Below are 25,245 nucleotides of genomic sequence, written 5' to 3'. Positions count from 1 at the left end.
CCATGTTCTATGTTCGATTGTATTCTTCGACTTTACTCCGATTTATTTATTTTCGACAGCTGTTTGTGCCGCCATTACTATTGATAGCCGAAGGTTTCATAAGAATCGATTTATCTTTGTTATTTTTTGATAGAAATTTCTGTAAAAGTTGAATTTTTTTATATCTCCATATTTTGTATCAGATTAATTTAAAACATTTATTCTTAAATGTAAAAACCTGTTGGAAACGTGTTGTCTCGTTTTGCCTTTTTAACTACTGTTATCGAAGTGATATATTGATAATCATTCTTGATTAAACAAGACAAAATGTTATTAATGGAACGAATACCCGATCAAATTGGATACTTAGTTTTGACAGGGGATGGAGCAGTATTAGCAGTAACTATTAATGTTTTACAATATTTTAAGTGATGAACATTACGTTTTTATGATTTATTATGAAACGAATAATTCCATCGTTCACAAATTTTTTAACATGTTTTTTTGAAGTTAAAATTTGTATTTTTTGCAGTCTGGAGGTGAACTAGAAAATAATGAAAGAGTCGCAAATGTTATTATGAGTCTGGTGACTTTAGAAAGTAAAATAGATGATAAAACATCAAATAATAAATCTTTCAACAAAATATTAATTAAATATCCAAACCATTGTTACATCGTTTGTTTATCGAATAAGAAAATTCATGTTATAAAGAAAAAAACACATTCTGCTGAAAGTCACACAAATTCAAACGACCAGAATCTTATGGATTTTCCTCCAATTTAAATAAATGTATTTATTGATATATTGAAAATTCATTTTTGTATTATTTTGCAAATGTATTTAAACGTAAATGAAAAACAATGAATTTTTTTGTAATATGAAACATAATTATTAGTAATATTATCAGTTGTTATACATAATAACAAATTGCTTTGTACAGTGATATTAATAAAGGTATATCAAGATACAATTAAAAAATTATAAACAAATGAGGAATTATAATTAAACATTATTGTTTATGTATAATCACTTATAAACAACTTGAGGATGATGAACTATTTTTACGTCGTTTGTCTCGTTTAGATTTGGTTCGTGACCTCTTCTGTTTATCTTTCAAAATTTTACTACTTTTTTTGCGTGATTTACTTTTTCGCGACTTAGCTGTCTTTGCACTAATTTTATTTTTATGTTTATCGGATCTTGATCGTTCAGAATATACACTGCATTGGCTATTGGATCTCTGTGATTCGTCATCATTGGCTGAGTCAGTCATAAAATACAAGCTCTCAGTTTTTATTTTTTCATTAGCAATTTTCTGTGCTGTTCTTTTTTCACGATGTTTAATTATACTATCATGACGTTGTACATTATCATCGCTTTCCAGATTACATGAAGATCTACTCCGACTTCTGCTACGCGACGAATCTTTCTTATCAACATACCATTCTTTTTTATTGGAATCCTTTCGCAATACTGTTGAATTAATTTTTATCACGGTAGATTTTAATCTAGATCTCGACGATCTAACACTATTATCATCTGAATGATTGACTGCATGATTTTGTCTGTGTGTTTTATTCTTTAGTTGTCGAGAAACAAATTTTTTTTGTAACTTTTTGAATCTAGAGCTACTGCTACTGCTTCTATAACTTGTGCTGCTGCTTGTTGAATCGCTGCTGCTATCACTACTACTGTAGCTGGAAGTGGTACTGTCATATATTATTAATTTCGTATGTTTTTTAGGTTCATTCATAAGATCTTTCCTAACTCGTACACTTAGCATTTTAGCACTATCATCCTTAACCTTTTGTTTTCTTGAAACATTTTCTGCATCACTATCATCTTCAGAACTACTTCGTAATATCCAATTCTCTCGAGCACTTTTTGTAGTTTTTCGTTTTTTAATCTCTCCATTGCTATCAGACGAGCTAAAACTATATCTAATACGTTTTTTTGAAATTTCTCTCTTTTTTGATGAAGGTTTATGCGCAACTTTACGATTACTTTTAGATGAACGCTTTTTTCGACGGCTACTTTGCTTTCTTTCTTGACTGTAATCACTGTCTGAATCACTATCACTATTATCGCTCGATGTTTCACTTAGGGTTGAATAATAATTTGAGTTCGGATTGTAACCTCGTCGTTCATTATTATATGAAGTACTTGGATGACTCGTTGATGGCATTGGTGATGGTGATCTAGGACTAAATAAATATTATTTATCATAAATACTACTACATTCTTATTAATAGGAGCTTTTAAAATATACTTACGTCTCTACTACAGGTACAATAGCTCTACTTGCTTCATTTTCTCCATCGGAAGATAAAAGTTCAATTATTTCTGGAGTTCTTTCATGACGTGGTTTTACATAGCCTATTATTTCACAGTCTGATTCAGAGGAACTTGAAGAAATTGTAAGAACACAGGGACTATCTTCTGGTGTCTCTATGCGGAATGTTTGGCTCACTGTACTAGGTCCTAGTAATAAATAAAAATTTATTTTTTAGTAATAAAGTTCTGCTAATAAATAGAACATCTTTATTTAGATATCGTATGCTTTACCTGGAACACTCAATAAGTGAGGACCAACTGAAGGCGGTTCTGTTTCAACTGCATCGATGTGATCAACAACTCGGACATCAGAGTCATCAGATGTTGAACTAGTACTATTACTACTAGATGATTGTGATTGTACTTGATACCAATAAGCACCGGATAAACCTAAAAAAATGTTAGATAAATCAAAAATTCAACATAAAATTATTTTTTGAGTTGAGTAATTAGATAATAATGAGATGCAAACCACGATTAGGATGATGTAGAAAAGTAATAAGATCATCATAAGCCGTAATATTTAAATCAGTGCGAGCATAATTCATAAGCTCATGAATAAAGTGATCCGTATTTATACCAAAATAGGGACGAAGTACATTACGAAACTCTGGACTACGCATATCATATCTAGTCAGAGAGCTCGTAATTACTTCTAGCACGTAAGCAATTTGCGTGTGGTTTTCGTTAAATAGTGTTTGTAAATCACGATTTATCCAAGGAACTAGACGATCTATTTCTTGGGGGAATCTCCTGAAAAATATAAACTTAAGTAAGATACCGAGAACTTAAAGAACAAATTTTTTCTAACTTGAATAAGTTGATATCGTATGCTATACCTATAATATTCTGCACTACATTCACGGAAACGAGAATGTATATCAGGTATAGGATCAGACCAAACACCAGTTCGGTAAATATTACGACGATATCGTCGTTCTTCATGAGAAACAGACAAAACAGAATTATTGGGTACTTGTTCTTGACGAGCGTGTTGAGCAGCAATCCATAGAGATCCTCCAGAGAGAGTTCCATACCGACGATTAGGTGTTAATGTCGTTCTACATGAAATAAAATAAAAAAAATTAGTTAATATTATTATTATATAAAAAATTTTTAAATAAATCAACTAGCTCATACCGATAAGAAAATCTCCGGATTGTTTCTGCCATGGAAGCTGGACTGAAAGCAAGGCTAAGGTTAAGTCTCGTTGTTGTTGCTGTTGCTTGAGTTGACTCTCTAGGCACATGATACTGATCGTAGTCTTCTTCTGATCTTACATTGTGGATAATTGATTTAAATGTTTGTTTACATAATGGACATTCAGTTTTTTATTCTAGACCATTGCAGAAGACATGTAAAACAAAATTGATGTAAACAGCTGTCAGTAAAAGATGTATTCACAAGTTTTCCCAAGCATATGCTACAATTTGGCGGCGGCGAAGATGCTTCATCGCTTCTGTCACCAGAATTTGATGAAGTTCGATCTTCTGCTTTCACTGGCTCTTTGGTTGTAGATACTGAATTTTCACTATTAACAGGACTCTCCATTGTTATTACTTGTAAACGTTGTCAGTCTCATTAAAAAATATTCACTAAAATCAGAAAAATATCCTTTTTTAAATGATTTTATGAATTTATTGTTCAGGATTGCTTTGTAATTTAAATGGATTCAACGTCATTTATGGAGCATGAATAATTTTATGGTTAGAGTTCTCTCTCATACACTATTGATGAAAATAAATGATAATAAGAGTTTTTTACTCACCATTATATTGCAAAAATGACATTTTTACATTATCAAAAACGGATTGATAATGCAGACAAAATTTTTAGTCGAAAAATAGCCATTTTTAAATCCACTATCACACTAAAGATTAAACGAGAAGTGTTGAGTAATTTCAGGATTTTAGTACGTAGAATTGATCCGTGCGTTCAACTATTACATTATTGGAGTATTCAAGAAAAATATTATTTTAGAATAATTAAATAATATATAAATTATTGTAATTATTTTTTTGAGATATAATTTTGATCGTAATAAATTGTTTTTATCATATTATCACTATATTTTACAATATTGGTTCTCTATTATAGTCCTAAAAATAAATATTTAATAGTTCAAACTAATGTAATCAAACATACGAGCTTTTAATGTCAACAACACCCCGAAAATATTAAAAAAAACCAATTATTAATGGAATTATACACTACTAAAAACGAGAAAAAGTACCATATATGATAATAATATTTGAGGACTATTCAGAAAGACAGAAACGCTATGCTTGGCTTTGGGTTATTGCTTTTCTGCTTAACATTTGCGCATGCGCATCATTACATTTTTACTTCACAGGTGGCAGTTTATTATACTTCTCATAGTTTTAAAATACGTTTCAAGTATTTATAACTTATAATTATCAGAGAGGAGTCTTCTCTCTGTAATTACAAAAATAGACATATACTACAATATAGAATTTATTTTTTTTTTTTCGAAATTTCAGTATTACCTCCATAAAAATCGAAAAGATTATTTTGTTATCAAGTACTATTAGTTTGCATTGATATTATGTATAACCGAATAACAATAATTCATAAGTATGCAAAATTACAATTTAATTTACAGTGTTTATATGAAAAAACAATTTGATGAATTATATTATTTTATCATTAAATATTGAATAATTTTCGTCTTATACAAAACAAGATAAAAAAAATACATATAAAGGAACTTGCTAATTTCTGACGATAATCTTACGTCTATCTGCTTCAAAAAAATGGCAGAAACACACGTAAATGACTAAGGTAAAACAAAATATTCAGATCTGACGTCAGTCTTACGTTGGTTTGGTTACTAGAGTACTTAAATTAATTAATTCACCTTTTTTTATGTTTAAAAATAATTTACTGGGTTTAACCATTCTAATATGGATAATAATTTAACTAAGAGTGAGATATAATTTTATAATATTTTTAAAATTGTTATATCACTGATATAACACGAAGTTCTTGAACTTCTGCTCGAAAAGTTCGTTACTTTTGTAATAATCTCGGAATTTTAGTTAAAGTAACAATATTTATAAAAAATATCCTAAGCTAACATCTTGCACATTTCAAAGGGCATATTGTTATTTACTAACTAACACCTTTTTCCACTCTTACTCATCACAAATAAAGTTCCTAATCAAGTCTACCTATCTTCTGAAACTGATGAAAAAAAATCCTTATCTACTCTTTTAAACTGAATCAGTGAAAACTACTGTGAATCAATGAATATTCACTGATATCCAGTGCCAATCCAATCACTCAAAGAATCAGTCATTGGATTGGTACTGGCAATCAGTGAATATTCACTGATTAGTAGTAGTTTTCATTAATTCAATTTTAGAGAGTATCATCTCTACCTTCCTTCACCAGATACCCCTTCTACCCTTAAAAATAAGTTTACATTGTAAGTAGCAATTTGTAACGAAAGCAGAGCTAACTTGTATCTCAAAGTGACCAGTTCACTCTTTTAACTAAGAAATAAAATATATATTCAATCCATCACTTCTGTGCTTGGAATTTGATTTCATTAAACTTTGAATCAAAAGTAGGAATAAATAAAAAATTGTGTATATCTACGAAGATCACAGTAAAGCCAATTCTGTCTAAAAAATAAAGTAGATTTATTGAATGTTTCCATGCATTTGAGTAAAAATGTAAGCATAGTGAGTCAATAAGAATTTTAAAGAATACATCTTTTAAATGTATTTTTATTGCTACTCAGTAGGTGGCATATAATGGCAATTTCTTTATGAATTCATCTTCATGAGAAAAATTGTGTTTTTGAATTAGTTTAATATTAAATATATGTTAAACTTTATGCATACTTCCTATATGAACATAATAATGTTTGGAAATCAATATTCACAACATTAAAATAACAAAGAATACTTAATTGATTATTTGAAGTGCTATTCTGCAATTAATTTCATTAACTTAGCCAACTAGTTAGCATAATGAACAAGTTAAAATAAATGGTATTTGTAATTTAAATGAAAAATAATTTCGGAGTATAATAGTAGATTTATTACAATGAAAATACATGTTCGTAAACTTTTTATTGATACGAAAGTTTTAAGTATAGATGAGATCATCTTCAATAAAACTATGTAGGGATGTTAACACCAAACTCAATACTCAAATGCAATCTAATACAGTTACAAAAAGAAATGATGCTTAATTCCGACAACTCTCTCGTATATCTTGCTAGTAAAAATATAAATAAGCTTATATAATATAGCCATTGATCTACCACTATTTTTATTCTAATATAATTTACTAGGACAATAATTTATCAACTTGGTGAGTTTCATTGATGAAGAAAGACATCATATGAATATTTCATTTTTCATTATATCATGTGAATATTTTTACTATTCATAACAACATATTAATGTTACTAATTAATAAATTATACATCATTTGTCAGTTAATCGATGATTATAACTAATTATAATTATTTCAGACTTGGATGAGTTAAAATATACCTCCTATTTGTTTGTTTAATTAATGGGACATGCCTAAAAAATAAAAATTTATATCTTTTTAATGAATATTCTCAGTGGTATTATAATTATTTAATTAAAACTATGTAAAAGATTGATTATAATGATTACCTTCAATGAATAAATTTTCTATATATTTAAAATTTTCAAATTATCATATTTATTTTGAAAATTTTTCAACATAACTGCAACAATGATTCATTTGTACTGTTTGTCGGTGAAGAATAGCAATTAATGTAAAAGGTATTGTTCTCTATGATGAAGATTAATCTGTAAAACAAAAAAAAAAAATAATAAATATTAATAAGATGAAGTCACGTATAAATAAGCTAAAGTATTTTTTTCTTGATAAAATTTCACAAAATTTATTTCTGTTTTTAGAAATAAGATAAATCTGTCAATCTACGCTATTCAAAAAATATATAATTAACTCAATTTGCGAATGTAAGTTATGTTATTTATGACTTCAATATCATTATCACAAAAAAACTCCAAATCACACAAGAGAAAAAAAAAAACGAGACTATCAATTTTTGTAACGTTAGTTTGAATTAAAATAACGTCCAAAATCAATTAATCAGATATATCTTTTAGTAGTCCAATGTCACTCTTTTTATACTATTCATATTTTTGATAAATTTGTAATATATGAGTTTAGTGCTCCCTAGAAAAAAATATACTGTTAGTTGTGTCAACCCGTGAACTCAACGATTTAACACTTGATAATTACAGTTCACTGCATAGTTCATTGACAGTTTTTAATTTATTTTTTTTTGTAACTCAATTCGTGAGAATTTTATTCTTATTATAACTTTATTTGAATCTAAATATAAATTTAATTTATTTTGGACCAATTATTTATCCAACAATAATAAAGAAAATTTATATCAAATTTAGTCTCAATTCACATTAAAACATTAATAAATGGAAGACATTGAAAAGTAAAAAAAAGATAATTACCATGATATGATTTTTGTTCTCAATATGTGCTAATGATGCTTTGGTAATATTTACAATTATTGGCAATACTGCTCTAAGATTTCATAAGTACACGGTTGATGACAACACTCTTCTACAATTCCACGTTTTCCACGTGAAAGGATATCACCAGAGTTTGCAGATGGTTCATTAAATCCACGTTTACTACATATATGTGAAAGTGCATCACTTAAATCTGTTGAGCACAACCGTATTTCCCTTTTAACTAGCGGTGCAGTTTTCACAACTCCAAAAACATTGAATATAACAATATTTATCAAGATCAATGAGGCATAAAGAGCTCTTGGAATCATTATTAATTTTTATTTTGAAAATTTAAATATTTTTGTCACAGCCTGCGTCAGTTTTTACAGCATTATAACTCTCTCCATTTTGATGAACAATATTACAAATCCAATCAGATATTAAATGAAGATTTTTATTAAAAAAACTGAGTAATTTTTATTTATGTTTTATTTTTAAATTTGATTATGAATTAAAATCTGCTGCATTAACTGAAGAAATTCTGATCTTTAGAACATGTGACTGATAGGAATGAATGTACTGTGATGAAGCTGTCAATATATTATATGAAGAGGTTTCGTAAGTATGAAAGCACTTAGTTTCGGTCAAGTTTCTTCGGTCCTACTGAAGCTGGCTTTGCCTTTCTTTGGACTTATTTGCTTTTGGTTAGTGCGCTAAAAGATATAGTGAAGACGCTGCTGGTGATAGGGAAATCTATTAGTAGGGAGGGAGAAACTATATAATTTGGTAACGATGGAATGTGACAAATGATGTGATTACAACGAATAAACAGGAAAAATTATGTCATCAGACAATTTTTTACTATAAAATTTGAATCCAGTATCAGTCCTGAAATTGATGTCGATCAATACATTAATCTATTAAGATATCTCTAACTACATTGTAACCAGGATAAATGATTTATCAATCATTATTTTCTTGATGTTTTCTCTAGTTTCTATAGATTTTATTACTATTGCAAAAAATTATTGCGATAAGTTCTGATCTAATGCGCGTGAGGTCAATAAGTGAAAAAATAATAAAAACTGCCTGAACCTAGAAAATTCCAGTAATTTTTATGCCGATGATTCTTTCATGACTTTCGCTAAATGACATTGTGATTATATCAGATATTATAAGTTGAAAGAATTAGTTATTTTTATTTGCGGTATGCAGATAGTTATTTTTAATATTAACTTATAAATAGCTCAATGATTTCAGCAAATAAAAATTTACTGAAATTTTTATTTTACTCCGAAATGTATTTTGATTATTAGTTGTTTACTTGTTCCGAGCAAACAAATAATAGCTTGTTAATTTTAATTTTAAATTAACATATTATTCATTATTATTATTATTATTAGTATTAATAATTAAGATTCTAAGTAATAAAGAATCTTTTAAAATGTTTGGTCAGCAAAATATGTAAGAATGTTTACTTATATTCCCAATTATTTTATTTGTAAACAAAATACAAGAACTTTGAAAAATTTAATCAAATGAAATATTAAATAAACAAGTTTATTTCGAAAGATTGCAATTCCATGTAAAGAATTGTGAATAATCTAGACATAAAAAATTATATTCTTATGGAAAATATTTACTAAACTACAGAAAAATATTTGTTTTCATGATAAAATTGATTACGTTCATTCATACTTCTTGTCTCGTCGAAGAAGGACCATGATCTATTGTAGATCATGAATGAACCTCTACTAATTGTGTACTAGTATCTACTTTTATACTCTATACCAATGCACAAGCTTTGTCATATTGAATAGAAAATAATTATAAATCACATTAGTACATTACATAACATCAACTTATAAATATCCATTGAATTGTGATATTCACAAATGCTAAATAATGAATATGACAGTCATTGAATAAAACAAAAAGATTGATGTCTTCTAGAAAATCATTAGAAAATCATGATTTATGAGCAAATAATACTACTATTACATGAGTTCAATTGTTTAAGCTTGCAAAATTTAATCAATTATGAAAATCAATCGAACAATAGTCAATAATACAAAATTTCATAACACACTAGTTTATTACTGACATTTAATTTTTCAAAACAACTTTTACTAGGTTAAATGAGCACTAAATAGTAAATAATATCATTAATAATCCTTGAATTATAATTAGAACAGATAAAAATAGAATTTGCAATACGATTGAGAATTACATTCAATAAATGAACTAGGTAAGATGTTATTATGGGATTCCCAAGTAAAAAATCCATTGTAAAATGGTCAAATGAGAGAGAGAAAGAAAGAGAAAGGTGACGAGATATACGATATAGTTTAAGTGCAGATTCTTATAATAGGATAATGGGAGTATTAATACTGTGATAGTGAATAAAAATAGAACGACAAACAAATCGAAGCTATCTAAACACCCAGTTCGAATTTTATTATCGCATTTGAATGTCTGCGGGGTCGTTTGTATCACTTCTCGTCTCATTTTATTCGAAAGGCGTTGTCTATACACATATACAGGTCGCCTGTCCGAAGTCTAGTTTCAGTTTCTTTCTCCCTGGCGCCGAGATAATCACAGCTCTTGTGTGTCCTCTTATGCTCGTTGTTGCTTTTCATTGATAATTTATTCTATCATGTCAAAAGTAACTGTACACAATACTAGTATCGAGAACAATTTTAATAGATACTTGAGCAAGAGTACGTTGGATTCAATACTAGAAAGAAACGAAAGACTAAAGAATATGATTTTTTTGATTACTAATAAAATAATTGGGAAGATAATTCTTACGAATGTAACTCTATTGAGAAAGTTATTAAATATAATAACTATACATTAATTGATAAAATGTTTTTATTTTTTTTTTTGTATTTGATAAAGAGCAATATCAACCGAATATCTGGTTACATTTAAATTTATGCATTGATGAATTTTTTAATTAAAATAAATTATTAATTAAGTAGGCTGTATAGTTTGGAATTTTTTTTATCAACAATGATGTCTTACCTTAACTAAAAATACCCCAAAACATTATATTTATATGAAATAACCTGATAACATTCTAATTTAGTTTTGGTTTTTCTTCATTCTGGTTGTTTTACATATTCAATTATCTAAAGTAAAAAAGAAAATAACAAAAATATAATAAAAATAGAATTCTTGACTAAGAATAAAACAAAAAATATACCTTCAAAATTCTTGCTTTCAATCTGGAAAAGTTGTTGTTGTCAACATAATTTCATCTATTATTGTTCGTTACATAAATTTTAAAAATTTAGTTTCAATGTAGAATAATTATATTTTTAAATATAACAAAGTAAAGATGAAATTATAACAAAACCGAAAAACAGGTTATTTTATACAATTTTCATTTCAATCGTGTGACATTTAAAACGATACAAATAATAACATTGTTCTTTATCATAACAACAGAGGAAAAACAATGATTTACTTATCGAAACAAATTCTAATAATAATTTGTTTATTTATTATTATTTAAAGCTTCAATATGAACCTATGGATGGTAGTGAGTTTGATGTCTCTAAGGTTAGTGCCATAACACATGGGGGCAACCATGAAAAAGAATAAGTGATGGAAACAAGTAAAGAGAGATTCCAAAACAAATCCTCATATTTTGCAATATCGCCAGACACGACATTGCTTTTAATCAATTTTATTGTATGCACTTATGCACTTATTGCGTTGTTATCTTAATTAAAGAAAAATAACAACGTGTATCGGCGGGGGAATGAGTCACAGGGACATTCCCCTGTTGGTATCCCTTGTTTTTTATTTATAGCCGACCGCAAAATACGTAAATAGATCTGTTGAAAAATGCTGTCATATGCTGATGCTAATTGAGTATTTAATTTAAATTGTATAATGGAAACAGGCCATTTCTCTGCATCTGAATTTTTATTTAAAAAACTAGGACGAATGTGATAGTGTTTGTTTATACTCTTGTTAGCAGTACATAAATACAATATATGTATATACAATACCAAATAACATCCGTGGAAGTCAAAAATACTGTCGATACCAGAGTACATTGAATATATTTATTTTAGATTAAAACTCGGTAAGTTTATCTTAAAATTGAAAATATTTTTCACAGAGTTGATGTTATTTTTTTTTTCTTTTTGGTTAGGTTATTTATCTGAAATGATGATTTCTAAGTTGAATAATACCACAGATGATGAGTAATAAGGTATAGAACTGGATATAAGAATATCTTGGAGTTTCGTAACAAACTTGGCTATTTTTAACACTCAGTGTGATAATAATATCAGATAAAAGAAATTTATAACTAAAATGTGGCAGTACCGTTTTGTTCTAAATACCATGTGAAATATACATATATCAAACAGACATCTCACGCAACTTCCATGTTTGTATTTTTCACGGTCCATGTAATCTAGACTTGACTGCAAAGTAGTGAAAGCAAAATAAAATGAATAAGATACGATAATCTGGGACACAATGGAATTATAGAATTACACCAAGATTTCTAAAGATGTTATTGGCGCCTCTCGGTCAACCACGTGTTGATAAATATGTGTCTAGCCGAGGCAAACGTTCTTCTGTCACCGAAAAAGGATCATTTGTTCCTCCCGTTTGATCTCCCTCGTTGCACTATCTTTCAACGCGCGACTCAAGAATGAGATGCACGCAGAAAAGCCAACTTGTTTTAGTAGGACTCAAGTACCGACTAACGTCGGATGTCTTCGAGTTCTCTCTCCTGTTCCGACCTTTTCTCTTGTCATTCTTTTTATCAAAACCTACGTTTTCTTCTCATTTTAATTACAATCGCACACCAATCTTACGTTATCATTTGTTGATATACTTGGGAGGTTAATTGAATTATTTATTCAATAAATCAGTTTGATGATAAACATTACTGTGAAATTGTTTTTGAGTTTCCAATGCAAAATTATAAGCTATCCAAGAGCATTTATTGAAATTACATCAAAGTGCATGGAAGATAATAAATTATATAACGACAACGTATACATTCTGAGGATTTAATGAAAATTACATTGGATAATCATTAATTGCGTTAGAAATATGTCGATCGCAATGAGATTACCGTTCTTCTTCACGACACTACTACTCGTGATTCTTTTTGGTATTCCATCGACCTTGGTTGAATCAGCGCCGCATCAGAGGACCCTACGATTGTGCTCCAAGAGCTTGAGTGATGCTCTTTATCTCGTTTGCAGTGATCGTGGTTATAATGAGCCTTTTTCGAGTAATGGGGATGAAGACACAAGAGTCTCAGCTGGTCCGGGAATTGTGGAAGAATGTTGCCATCGGTGGTGTAGCTACGCGCAACTTGAGCAGTATTGCAAACCTCCATCCTCTAATTAAAAGTGTTGGATTTCGCAAGATGGAATCTAAATCACGGTAAATATTTTCACTTTTCATTTTATCTTATTTATTACCATGTTTTTATTTCATTCTCAAACAACATTAAATATTTTTTACTCCTACAAACTTGGTGTACCTTTATTCAGTGTTAAATATTACCATCATTTATTATTAAAAAATAAAATAATCAACTTGAATTTATTTTTTTATTATTGAGTTTAAAAACAAGTGTGAAATAAATATAATAAAATAAAGGATTGAATAAAAATATGATTGTGAAGAACAGTTTAAAATGAATAATCGTCTCTGTCTTGTGATTAAAATTTTAAACATGATGTAATAATGATGAGCATAAAACTTTCGTTGATTTATGTTAAATATAATACATACATTACAAGTGTGTTAAATTTTTTATCAGTAATTTAGTGTTAGAATTAGAAATGACATATATAAAAACAAGTAGAATGATTGAATGATTAATATGAATTGATAGTAAAAAAGATTCATGGGCGAGATGAACATTGAAACGAAGAAACCAGGACGATTCATCAACAAATTGAACAAACGGTTATCATCTTGACGCCGAACTCTTGCTATCTAATATAAACTATTCATAAAGTTCACGGCTGGGACAGAAACGTTCTGCATGGCTTGTTCCACCGTGTTCCGGCGTGACTGATAGAGATAAAATGACGGGTACTGAATAAATGAAGGAAAAAACTTTGTTATCATCTTGTTCTCGAGAATGTTATGTGACTTGTTTTTCCAAAATTTAATCACTTTAAGACAAACTTATATTCTTCTTGTATAAATATATTTACATCCGGGACTGATGAATATATATGTTTAAATATACATATATAATATATGTATCTATATTCCAAAAGTCAAGAAATTCCATTCCATTTATTAATTAATCTTAAGAGAAAAAAAATGTATTCTCATATTTATTTTTAGACAGTATTATTTTCAATATACACATATTTTCCACTTGTATTATCAATTCAATACTATTTTTTCATTTATATTTTCGATATACGTTACTGCCATTATTGTTTATTATGTACACTTTTCACTTCTTATTATTTCTGTATCATTGCATCTATTTATAGCTAAATCACTCGTTTTCTCATTATAACAACAAAACAATCAATTGCTGATGTTATTTTTACAGAGAAATTCAAGGAAAGTCATCATTTTCATTAAAGCAACAAACGATGTTTGATAAAGAAAATCAGTTAATTATCATCAGAAAACTATCAGCAAAATACAGTGATGTCTATCACTGCAGAAAACATTTAATTTCAACAATCAATATGATTATTATTTACAACAAAGTTACAAGGCGTAATCACGAAAAAATAACAAGTTGTAGTGGAGAGAAAGGCGTATGGAACGAGGAACCAAAGTCTATTTAATAATAACGTATATGTTGGACTTGATTGACTTCTCTGGTAATTATTCATTAAAAAAATATTCATATATAATACTGATCTATATAATTAATAATAATAAATTGATATTTATTTAAATAATTATTTTCACAGTTTATACTGCAAAAATATTGTGATATGGACTTGAGATAAAAGTTGACAATTCAATTGCTGGTAGCGGAAACACGTAACTCGATGATTTGGATTATAAGCCATTCTTGTCTATTGAAATCACTTACGGAGTGGTACAGAAGATTATATACGTGATTGACTGTGTTACTAATAAATTAAACAAATTATAGACAATTGGGATTCCAATATTTGGAATTGAGTGAGAAGAATTAAGAGACAATTAATGCAATCAATATATTATAATACGTGTACAGTTTAATTGAATTACGATATATATTATAAGTAAAGAAAAAAATATTTTTTCAGGCTGTTATTATCAAGTAGTGCTTATCTCATCGTATTGAGCCCTCAAAAAATATTTTATATTATTATATGAGCAAAATACGATGTCAATAACTGATGATCTCATTAATATTAATTAGCAAATTTTTCATAGAATAATTATATATACATGAAATTACTAAACTTTTTATGTATTCCATTTAAAAAATATTAAATAAAATTTAAAATATTAAAAATAATTATTAATGTAATTTATCAAAGCATGAACTGATTGAAATAGTTTTTAGAGAAATAAAACTTGTGATGATGAAATTTAAATATTTGTCTTTTATTTGCCGCCAAAATTACACTTGAGCGCCACGAGTCGGAGAATATGAAAACGTGGGTAATTTAAAATTAAACATTCCTATCTTGACGTGTTTATCTGTCTTTGCTTTACCTTGTTTCAGTCCACCCTAATCCAAACGAAATAAATAATGGCTGACCTGTGTCGTTATTGCGTGCATCCAACGATAATAATATTTACATTGTAAGGCTGGGTTACAGTTTTACCTTGAAGATTCAAGAATTTGTTTTGGAGTTTTTGTTTTCTCACAAGTAACCAAGTGGAAAGTGAAAAAGCACAATTGATTATGATATCAGCTCGTGAAGCGCGCTGAACAACCTGGCATACGTAAATATGCATCATAACGAAAAATTTAGCAAAAAATGCTTTAATATATTATCAAAGTGTCCATTGTTATGACTTGTACAATGGGAACAAACGATGGAATTCGAGTTTCTACAAAGTGAAAAATGTAAATAAACATAAAAATGAAGCGAATTTTTATTGTTGACCAATATTTTAGTATTATAGTTGTCGATGTTGTCAATGTCTGACTCATACTCTTGAACTTATCAAGAGTTTCATTAAATATTTCACTATGGTTCACATACCGAGCGCATATACTTACGACTTTTGGACTAAAACTCCGACTGAAGTAGTCGAGTTGACATGTCTCATGCCCAATGGTGTCATCATTCCATTGGAAGCTAATCGGAATATTACCCTCGCTGAAATCAAAGAGGTAAACAATCTTCAATGCATTATACATTTATTCAATAAAATATTTACTTCATTAGATACTTAGCTCATTTTCTTGATTTCGAAGATTCATCCTTGTGCTCGAAATCATTTATTTAACTTTCTTTATGTTTAATTTTAAACAAAATAATAAAAATTGTATGTATTGTTAATTCTATGCCGTTGAATGATGCTAAAAATAATTTTGACGAATTTATTTTTAGGACTTATGGGAAGAAGCAAGCAAGTATCCGCTCCATGGTACATTAAAAGATGCACCATCTTACGTGTTCTCATGCATCAATTCAAATGCCGAGGCCGAAGAGTTAAGAGATGAAAGCAGAAGATTATGTGATATAAAACCTTTTTGTTCTGTCTTGAAAGTTATTGAAAGGGAAGGGGTCAAAGGTGACAGGAATTTAGACTCACAGATTGGTGTACTGATAGGAAAAGGTCTTCATGAGTTTGCTGCATTGAAAAACTCCGAAGTCAATGACTTTAGATGGAAAATGCGACTGTTGGGAGATGATATCGCACTGCAACGACAAAAACTCGATTGGGAGGAAAAGATGCGCTATCAATATCCACCTAGATTAGCACCAACTTCAGCAATTCCGAAAAATATTGAATCTCGACTCAAGGATGGGAACATGCAGGTCCTTACTAAATTTCAGAGTACTGAAGTAAGTAAAAAATTGAACAATTTATTCATTTATAATATAGCTACAATTTTTGAAAAAATATTTATTATCAATAATTCTCTGAATTAATTATTTTGATCATCATTCAATGTCGAATCTTGTGAAACATGTATTATTGGATATTTAGGAGTAATTTGCTTGAGAGGTTTCCTCGAAGATTTTGGTTCAACCATATCAGTTGGAAATCTCAAAGTTTTCTTTTCTTTTTCTTGAGTTATGTCCAAATGAGAAGAAACAGCTTGTGTCAAACTCATGTTTGTAGACGTGTTATTACAATCTTTGCCAGTATTTTTTAAAATTCCTCTTTGTTCAACTTTAGCTTTCTCATAATTTGGGTTGTTTTCTTTAGCTTGAAGTTCGTCTTTTGTCCCTGGGCTATTAATATTAAAATAACAGCTTTCCTTATTTATTGGAGGTGATGAAAGATCAATTAAATCTGTATATCTGGGTTCTGATATATTCTTATTAATTAAGTTATCCTCAGCAATATATTCTGTTATTTTTAATCCTTGGGATCCGAAATCATTTTTATCTTGACTGGTAATATCATTGTACTTATTTATTTGCCCTGCTTCTAGTTGGTCTGAATAAGAACTTTCATCTAATATGTTTTTCACCTTATTTTCTTGTTGTATTATTTCCAATAATTCTCTATGAATTGGCGAATCTTCTGTTTCAAGACGACATTCTATAGCTTTTAACTGAGCCTATTATACATAAACAGAAAAACAATATTAATAAAAGTACACTATTTTTTTACAGTAATATATAATTACCTCTTTAGTAATGGCTTTTTTACGCCAGTATCTAAGATTATCATTTATTTTACACTTTTTTTCCTCATCTATCAAAGCTTGAATAGATGCATTTTCAATTTTTCCTATGAGCTCTTCATTTTCCTTCTTTTTAGCATCTAATGCTGATAAAAAATACCTAATAAAATATTTTATATATTATTTATTTCCACGATTAATATTGTCATTATAATTATTGTAAAAATTTTCTTACTGATATTTATCATCAATTGGTTGTAATTGAGTTTCCAAAAGTTGAAATTTCTTTCGCTGATCTTCAAGTTTAAATTTGAACTCCGTAATTGTTTCTTTATATTTTTCAATAAGATTAGCATTTTCTCGGATAGTTTCATCTCGATCATTTTGTAATGTTGTTAGTAAAGCAGCTTTTTCTGCTTGCAAAGCTTTTATTTCATTATTTTTAACCTGTAAAGTACGTTTGATTTCATGGTAGGTTTGCTTGTAAGTCATCATCGTTTTATATACTTTTTGACGACGATCTTCTAGTTCTGCAAACACTGAATTCCCTGTAAAAATATTTCTTATTTGATAAATGAATTCTATAGATTCCAATACTTATCGTACAAACCTTTTGATGCTTGATCAGCTGGCAACATTTTTAAATTATCTAACTCTATTCTACATTCTGTTAATTCATCACGAGTAGCTTCAAGAATTTTATTCTGTTCTGCCAGACGTTCTTTAGTGTCCTAAATCAACGAAAGAGAAATTATTTAATGAGCAAATAATTAGTACGATTTGATACTTACATCATAGACTTTTCGTAACTCGGATAAATCTTTGAGAGTTTCTTTAAGATCTTCTTCCAACTTTAAACAGGCTTCCTGCTTAGTAGACAACAGTGTTTCTAATTCTTGTATCTTATCTTCTAGACCTAAAATATCATTTCTAAAAGAAATTTCATTCACAGGAGGAGCTATAACAAGTGTTGATAATTTTTTATTGACTTCATCCAATTCTTTTTGTAGTACTACATTCTTTTCGTCTTTTTCTACCAATGTAGCTTCTAATTCATGTAATCGAGTGGTTAAAGTATTTATTTTTATCTTGTTCCTACAAATAATAATTGTAACAGTTGTCACGGTAGTGAATGAGTTATTAGTCATATTAATGAAAATCTATGAATTACTTGTCTTCTGCTTCCTGTAATTTCGTGTTTATTGAAGCTTCCAGTTGTTTTTTTGATGTTTCCAAAAACTCTATATTCTCCTGTAAATCCTGTTGAAGGGTTGTCATACTAATTATTTTAAGCTGCAGTTGATGATTTTCTTGTTTTAATCTTTCATTCTCAGCATTTTGTTTGGCTATCAAAGCCTGAAAAGCTTTGTGATCATCACCAAATTCTTCATCATTTCCTTGAGCTAATGTTTCACTGTTAGTATCACAATGGAACGTTGAATCAAAATTCATTTTGAGGTTGGAGTTTTAGCGTCTTTAAATTATACTAGAAATATTGTATGAATTATCGATTTAATTTATTAAATTATTAATTCACAAAAAAATTACAATTAATATTAACTATACAAAAGTATATCTTCTCATTAATATCTTTTTTAATATATAAAAATGAAAATAAACAATAACAAACGTAACGGACATTCAAATCGAAACTGTTTGCTTTCAGTTTGAATTTTCCAATGTCTGTCGATAAAGTAGAGTGGAGCCTACAAATTGTCAATTTTTCAATTTGACTAAAGATTATGAAAAAATTTTCATTTGCTTTAATTGAAATTAACAATATATATATATTTCTATTGAATAAATTAAATATATTTAAATTTATTTTTATTTTCCAGACGACTTACACTTTTCAAATATCTCACGATACAACGCCATATCAACTGATAGATCTAATTTTAAAGAAACGTGCAAATACATTGATGTCGAAGGATGAAATACCATCGGATTTTACGTTAAAAGTATGCGGTCAAGAAGAGTATTTGATTGGTGACTATCCGCTGATTCAATATAGCTACATTCAGAACTGCATATCACGGGATATCACTCCAACTCTCATCACAATAAATATAAATAACGTCATGGTAGATCAGGATAATTTATTCGAAAATCCTGAGTTAGATACTTTAAAACGAGCTCGACCGACTTTTTCTACTCTTACATTGCGCAAAAAAGGTAAACATATTTCAGCTTGGAAAATCGAAGATTGGTTTGTATTCAACGTCAATGGGATCTCTCGATTGAATTGTGATGCAGCGAATAGAACTGTTGAGGTAAATTTAATTATTGAAACTAAATAAAAATTCAATGAAAATCATCTTAATTTAATTATAACTTTACTTAGCATAATAATCGTGATAATATTATTCCTCAGGTGGGGTTACAAGCAGGTTTGTTTCACGGTGGAAAGTCTCTCTGTGAGAGTCAAAAAACCAAAGAAATAACTGTCAATCCCGATGGTAGTTGTTATTGGGAAGAAATGCTCAAGTTTGATATCAGGGTCAAAGACATACCACGTAATGCACGACTTTGCTTCGTTCTTTATGAAATAAGTAAGACTGCTAAAGGCCTCAAAAATCGAAGACTGGTTAAAGATTCAAAACAAGATTATTTTATAAATCCATTGTGCTGGGCAAATACCACAATTTATGATTTTAAATCACAATTCAAAACGGGTGCAATGACACTTTATACATGGACATATGTTGAAGACATGCAAAATGAAGATTTGTTACATCCTCTTGGGACTGTTGTATCTAATCCACATATAGATCGTGCTGCTGCTTTAATGCTTACATTTCCTAAGTATTTATCAACATCTAAATAATTCTTTTAATATTAAAAATTTTCCTGTGTATTTATTTACTTTATTGTTATTTGATTTTAGTTACGGAAAAGACAAGTCTGTATTATATCCTTCGCCAGATAAAGTTGTTGAATACGCCATGAAGTTACGTGAAACTAAAGAAGATTATGGAACTGAGGATATAAATCAAGAGTCTGAAATGAGTAAACAACAACTAGAACAATTAAAGCTGCTTGCTGATCGTGATCCTTTACATGAACTTCATGAGCAGGAGAAAAAGACAATATGGGCTTTGAGAAGACACTGTCTTCGTGAGATACCAAGTTTGTTGTCAAAATTGTTGCAATGTGTAGAGTGGAATGATCATGAAGAAGTTGCTGAGGCAACTGCTTTAGTACAGCAGTGGCCAAAATTGCCTGTAGAAAGAGCCTTAGAATTATTAGATTATGCATATGCTGATCAAACGGTTCGGAGTTTTGCAGTTCGCTGTTTAAAGGATGTTAGTGATGAAGATTTAAGTTTGTTTTTGCTGCAATTGGTTCAAGCATTGAAGCATGAAAATTATTTATCGTGTGATCTCACCGAATTTTTATTACGACGAGCGCTCAATAATCAGAGAATAGGACACTATTTATTCTGGCATTTAAGGTTCATTTTAATTTTTTAAATGTTTAATTTTTTATATTATGTTCTTATACTAAATAATTTGTCTTTGTAGGTCTGAAATGCAAGTAGCATCTGTATCAGTACGATTTGGACTCATTCTTGAAGCTTACTGCCGTGGTGCTCAGCAACATATGAAAATTTTATTCAAACAAATGGAATGTTTAGATAAATTAAAAAATGTCTCTGAGCAAGTGAAGCAACGGAAAGATCGTAAATTAGCTCTTACAGCATTTCAGGATTATTTACAAGAACCGCATTGCCAAGAAGCTCTCTCCAATATTCTTAATCCATTGGATCCAAGCTTTCGATGGCATCAAATTAAAATTGAGAAGTGTAGAGTAATGGATAGTAAAATGAGACCCCTTTGGCTTGTGTTCGATAATTCGGATCCTTTTGGAGACGATATTTATTTAATTATGAAACATGGAGATGATTTAAGACAAGATATGTTAACTTTACAAATGTTAAGAATAATGGATAAATTGTGGAAGCGAGAAGGTTTAGATTTACGTATGAATCCATATCGATGCATATCTACTGATAATCGAGTTGGAATGATTGAAGTAGTCTTAAACGCTGAAACGATTGCAAATATTCAAAAAGAGAAGGGAATGTTTTCAGCTACAGCTGCCTTCAGGTTATTCTTTTTATTAAAAAATATATAAATTAATGATTAATTTTTTTAAAGATATAACTAAGAATTATAATAGTTAATCGTAGAGAAAAAAATTAAGGCAATACGTTTTTTTTTACAGACGCGGTTCTCTTCTTACTTGGTTAAAAGACCACAATACCACAAAGGCCGCACTTGATAAAGCAATAGAAGAATTTACGTTAAGTTGTGCTGGCTATTGTGTAGCAACTTATGTTCTCGGAATCGCTGACCGGCATTCAGATAACATAATGGTCAAGAAAACTGGCCAATTATTTCACGTAGACTTTGGTCATATTCTTGGACATTTCAAGGAAAAATTCGGCTTCCGGCGAGAGCGAGTGCCCTTTGTACTCACTAATGATTTCGTTCATGTTATTAACAAAGGACAAACTAAGAAGGGTCAAGCTGTTGAGTTTCAACGATTTCAGAATTACTGCGAGACGGCTTTTTTAGTTCTTAGGCGTCATGGTGGATTGATTCTGTCTCTTTTTGCTATGATGATCTCCACGGGATTGCCCGAACTTTCGTCAGAAAAGGATCTTAATTATTTAAGAGATACCTTGGTAAATTATTTAACACATTTTTAATTATGATTATTAATAGTAATTAATTTATTCAGAGAAATAATAAATAAAATAATTGTAATGTTATAGGTATTAGAAATGTCGGAAGCTGAGGCACAAAAACATTTTAGAAGCAAATTTGATGAAGCTCTTTGTAATTCGTGGAAAACTTCGTTGAATTGGGCTTCTCATAACATGGCTAAAAATAATAAAACTACGTAAAAAATAACGTAAGACTGCAAGTGCTCAGAATTTATAAATTTGTTTATGATTATTTTATTAAGAGTGGTAGTTGTCAGCGATTCATTTAATGAGATTTCATAGATTTTCTGATAATAATGAAAATGAAGATGATAACATACATTGCCAAATGTTTTGAATATTTTTTTTATGAGTCTAATGCTCACTACAAAATGTACATGTTAATCCATATGCCTACAACAGTGTGATTATTCAAAGCAATATCAACTATTTAAATAATTTAGATAAAAACAACACATTTTTCATAATGTAATGTAATCACTGGCTCCACTCATTTGTATTGTATAAATAATAATTAGGATACAACTTTTTCAATTTTTAATCACAATTGGTCAACTATTCGTATAAATAGTTACAATTGAATCTTTTTCGAATGAAACACTTACCAAATAAATCTGTAGATTTTTAAAAAAATTTTCACACACAATATTTATAATAATATTTTTTCGAAAAATTCTTAATGAAAAAAAAAAAAAAATTACCAATAACTACATTTGCTTTGTATATTTGCTAGAACAGTTAGATTTTCCAAATGAACAGTAAAATTAATTATAAATAGTACAATAAATAAACACAATAGGCACCACTTTTAATAATCAATCACATACGCAAGTGCCAATAAATTGTTATTTTAATTTTCATTAATTATTTCGAATTTATAAATCATTTTAGATAATATTAATTCGCTGTTTATCCAAGACTTTATTGATGCAAATCATTTTCTCAGATACAAAATTATAACTGCCTATCTTATAGTTTTAAAGATTTTTCTTGTTCAATTTCTGTATTTATATTCAATTATATATCGTTATTTAATTTTTCCGTTGTTGCAATATACTCTAAAATTCTTATATGATTATAAAATAATTGACCAACATTTCTAAAATTGGATTAACAAAAACTTACATTCAAGATCACTCTAATACAAAATGAATAGCTTGAAGACTCAAATTAATGTTATTTTTTGCCAATATTGTTTAAAATTCACTGTTTACTAGATACTATCAATTTTCTTCTTATGATGAATATTTGTGGTACCTTGTCCATCGTTCACTGTAAAAATATCTTATCAAGTATTAAAATATATTAAAATAATTAAGTTAAATTATTTTAACTCAAAATAACTAGCAGTTTATTTTTATGACTATTTATTCTTAAATAAATGATATTAAATAAAACTAATATTTTGTTGAACAATATCGGCTAAAAATGGACTATAAATGATATTAAATCGTTAAGCATTTAATAGAAGCTTCATGAATTTCAATTTTCACAAACATGAATAAAATATAGATATTGTAATGGAAGGAAAAAAAGTGAACAAAATTTTAGACACAGACTACATTTTTAGGTTTGGTCGCGATGCAACCAAGTACAATGCAATTATAATTATGATAAATATTTAATAATATTACTCTTATTATCAATATTATTATTTTAATATTTTATTATAATTATTACTATTATTACATTTAATTGTTAGTTTTGCCACAATCGTCGTTATTTCTTTAATTGTACTCCTCACTATTCTTATATTAATTATAATTATGATTATTATATCATTTATAATAATTAATTTATCATAATTTATAGGGTAATTATGTTTCTGGGATATGATAAACCATGCTCTGTTTAAAAAAAGTAAGAACAGCATAAGTTAATATTTAGATTTATATAAATTACATGTTCACTAGTTAATTTATTAACTATTAGGTTGATTTATTGAGACAAATTGTGCGTTAAATTACACAAAAATTTCGCAAGAGATTTAATTTTACGTAACTTTTATGTATTGTATTAAATTGTCATTATTATTTTAAGTTACTATCATTTATTGGGTGAAATAAGTTTAGTTTAGTTTATCTGTAATTTCTAGCCGTTTTTTTAGTTAATACACAGCAATTGAATTAGTCAGTATATAAGCAAGTCAACTTGTCATATGACTTGTTAAGAAATTAATGAAAATGTTGTGAAAATTATTCGGCTATTATTATGATTATCATTGGAATTTAAGAGATATGTACATAATTGTAAAAAATGTTACGTTGAATCTGTTGAATAAATTGATCGATTTTCATTAATTCTGGATGAAAAATTTAAATCGATCAATTTTAGTAAATTTGACCGTCGATCGATAATCGACAAAAATGCAATTCAAATCATTAACAAATTGTTATTATAAACGAATTTGTTATTCGTTTTTTTTGTCGATTTTCTGTTGGTCAGATATGAATTATTTTAATTTATATCATAAATTTTTACGAGATTAATTGCAAAGAATTATTTAGGCAAGTATATACTGAAATTGCTGATGAACGCCATCACTATTATTATAAATATGCTTTGTCTAATTATTCTTGTATATACCGTTTAGCTTTTAAAAACCAAATTCAATGTATTTCAAACGTTATTTATTACTTATGTAACGAAATGCAAACAAATAGAAATTCACAACGATAGTACGTAGTTCATTGTCTTATTGATTTAAAATCTCCTTTCCAGGTATACAGTTTATATGTAGTAATTTATTGATTGAATTAAAATATATTTGATAAATAATCGAATTGAAAATACAAGTATATTAATGTATATTGATTTCAAAAAAATATAAAGGTACACGTTGTAATAATATCACCCTCTGTATATTAGTCTTAGCTCGCTTTCAATACAGCTCAGTACTCAGCTACTCTGCGATCAT

The 25,245-nt window shown here is 28.5% G+C and overlaps 4 protein-coding genes and 2 long non-coding RNA genes across 7 annotated transcripts; 3 read left to right on the top strand and 3 right to left on the bottom strand.

The window, feature by feature from the left end:
- Window positions 1–18: 18 nt before the first annotated feature.
- LOC118065204 (ragulator complex protein LAMTOR4 homolog) lies at window positions 19–791 on the top strand. Its single transcript, XM_035080351.1, has 2 exons — window positions 19–378; window positions 512–791. Exons 1-2 carry the CDS (start codon window positions 307–309, stop codon window positions 761–763), a joined length of 324 nt encoding a protein of 107 aa, XP_034936242.1. The 5' UTR covers window positions 19–306; the 3' UTR covers window positions 764–791.
- Window positions 792–883: 92 nt separating this feature from the next.
- Window positions 884–4,606, bottom strand: LOC118065203 (E3 ubiquitin-protein ligase Topors-like). Its single transcript, XM_035080350.1, is given in 8 exon segments — window positions 884–2,184; window positions 2,254–2,461; window positions 2,546–2,704; window positions 2,787–3,067; window positions 3,154–3,375; window positions 3,455–3,645; window positions 3,647–3,909; window positions 4,083–4,606. Coding segments are annotated over 7 exon segments (2,454 nt in total). The 5' UTR covers window positions 3,866–3,909; window positions 4,083–4,606; the 3' UTR covers window positions 884–1,010.
- Window positions 4,607–6,377: 1,771 nt separating this feature from the next.
- LOC118065202 (uncharacterized) lies at window positions 6,378–8,547 on the bottom strand. Its single transcript, XR_004690144.1, has 3 exons — window positions 7,822–8,547; window positions 6,973–7,131; window positions 6,378–6,876 (listed from the first exon to the last, which is right to left on the bottom strand). It is a non-coding gene; the product is annotated as an uncharacterized lncRNA (long non-coding RNA).
- Window positions 8,548–11,695: 3,148 nt separating this feature from the next.
- On the top strand, window positions 11,696–15,195 carry LOC118065199 (uncharacterized). Its single transcript, XR_004690143.1, has 4 exons — window positions 11,696–11,923; window positions 11,993–13,248; window positions 14,387–14,666; window positions 14,760–15,195. It is a non-coding gene; the product is annotated as an uncharacterized lncRNA (long non-coding RNA).
- A 312-nt stretch (window positions 15,196–15,507) lies between these two features.
- Window positions 15,508–23,287, top strand: LOC118065200 (phosphatidylinositol 4,5-bisphosphate 3-kinase catalytic subunit delta isoform-like). The gene is made up of 8 exons (XM_035080347.1): window positions 15,508–16,126; window positions 16,347–16,805; window positions 19,435–19,869; window positions 19,971–20,401; window positions 20,484–21,050; window positions 21,121–21,705; window positions 21,824–22,286; window positions 22,377–23,287. The coding sequence occupies exons 1-8, from the start codon at window positions 15,983–15,985 to the stop codon at window positions 22,506–22,508; spliced, it is 3,216 nt and encodes a 1,071-aa protein (XP_034936238.1). The 5' UTR covers window positions 15,508–15,982; the 3' UTR covers window positions 22,509–23,287.
- LOC118065201 (protein Spindly-like) lies at window positions 16,843–19,177 on the bottom strand. Of its 2 annotated transcripts, XM_035080349.1 has the most exons (7): window positions 19,145–19,177; window positions 18,768–19,082; window positions 18,388–18,691; window positions 18,207–18,327; window positions 17,832–18,144; window positions 17,600–17,756; window positions 16,843–17,530 (listed from the first exon to the last, which is right to left on the bottom strand). In XM_035080349.1, exons 2-7 carry the CDS (start codon window positions 19,046–19,048, stop codon window positions 16,889–16,891), a joined length of 1,818 nt encoding a protein of 605 aa, XP_034936240.1. In that variant the 5' UTR covers window positions 19,049–19,082; window positions 19,145–19,177; the 3' UTR covers window positions 16,843–16,888. The 2 variants fall into 2 exon arrangements, with proteins under 2 accessions (XP_034936240.1, XP_034936239.1); XM_035080348.1 differs by lacking the exon at window positions 19,145–19,177 and having other exon boundaries at window positions 18,768–19,131.
- Window positions 23,288–25,245: the final 1,958 nt, after the last annotated feature.

This window comes from Chelonus insularis, unplaced genomic scaffold (assembly GCF_013357705.1).
Source record: "Chelonus insularis isolate UGA/USDA-ARS -01 unplaced genomic scaffold, ASM1335770v1 contig_273_pilon, whole genome shotgun sequence".
Lineage (NCBI taxonomy): Eukaryota > Metazoa > Arthropoda > Insecta > Hymenoptera > Braconidae > Chelonus > Chelonus insularis.
The sequence above is the reverse complement of the archived record's forward strand: the minus strand, read 5'-3'. Positions and strand labels throughout refer to the sequence as shown.

Coding starts and splice junctions, on each gene's coding strand:
- LOC118065200 (XM_035080347.1), top strand. CDS start 15,983: ATGGTTCACATACCGAGCGCATATACTTACGACTTTTGGACTAAAACT. Junction 20,402..20,483: donor TTAATGCTTACATTTCCTAA/GTATTTATCAAC, acceptor ATTTGATTTTAG/TTACGGAAAAGACAAGTCTG. Junction 21,051..21,120: donor TATTTATTCTGGCATTTAAG/GTTCATTTTAAT, acceptor TTGTCTTTGTAG/GTCTGAAATGCAAGTAGCAT.
- LOC118065204 (XM_035080351.1), top strand. CDS start 307: ATGTTATTAATGGAACGAATACCCGATCAAATTGGATACTTAGTTTTG. Junction 379..511: donor GGGATGGAGCAGTATTAGCA/GTAACTATTAAT, acceptor TATTTTTTGCAG/TCTGGAGGTGAACTAGAAAA.
- LOC118065201 (XM_035080349.1), bottom strand. CDS start 19,048: ATGAATTTTGATTCAACGTTCCATTGTGATACTAACAGTGAAACATTA. Junction 17,757..17,831: donor CCAATTGATGATAAATATCA/GTAAGAAAATTT, acceptor ATATTTTATTAG/GTATTTTTTATCAGCATTAG. Junction 17,531..17,599: donor AAAAAGCCATTACTAAAGAG/GTAATTATATAT, acceptor TATGTATAATAG/GCTCAGTTAAAAGCTATAGA.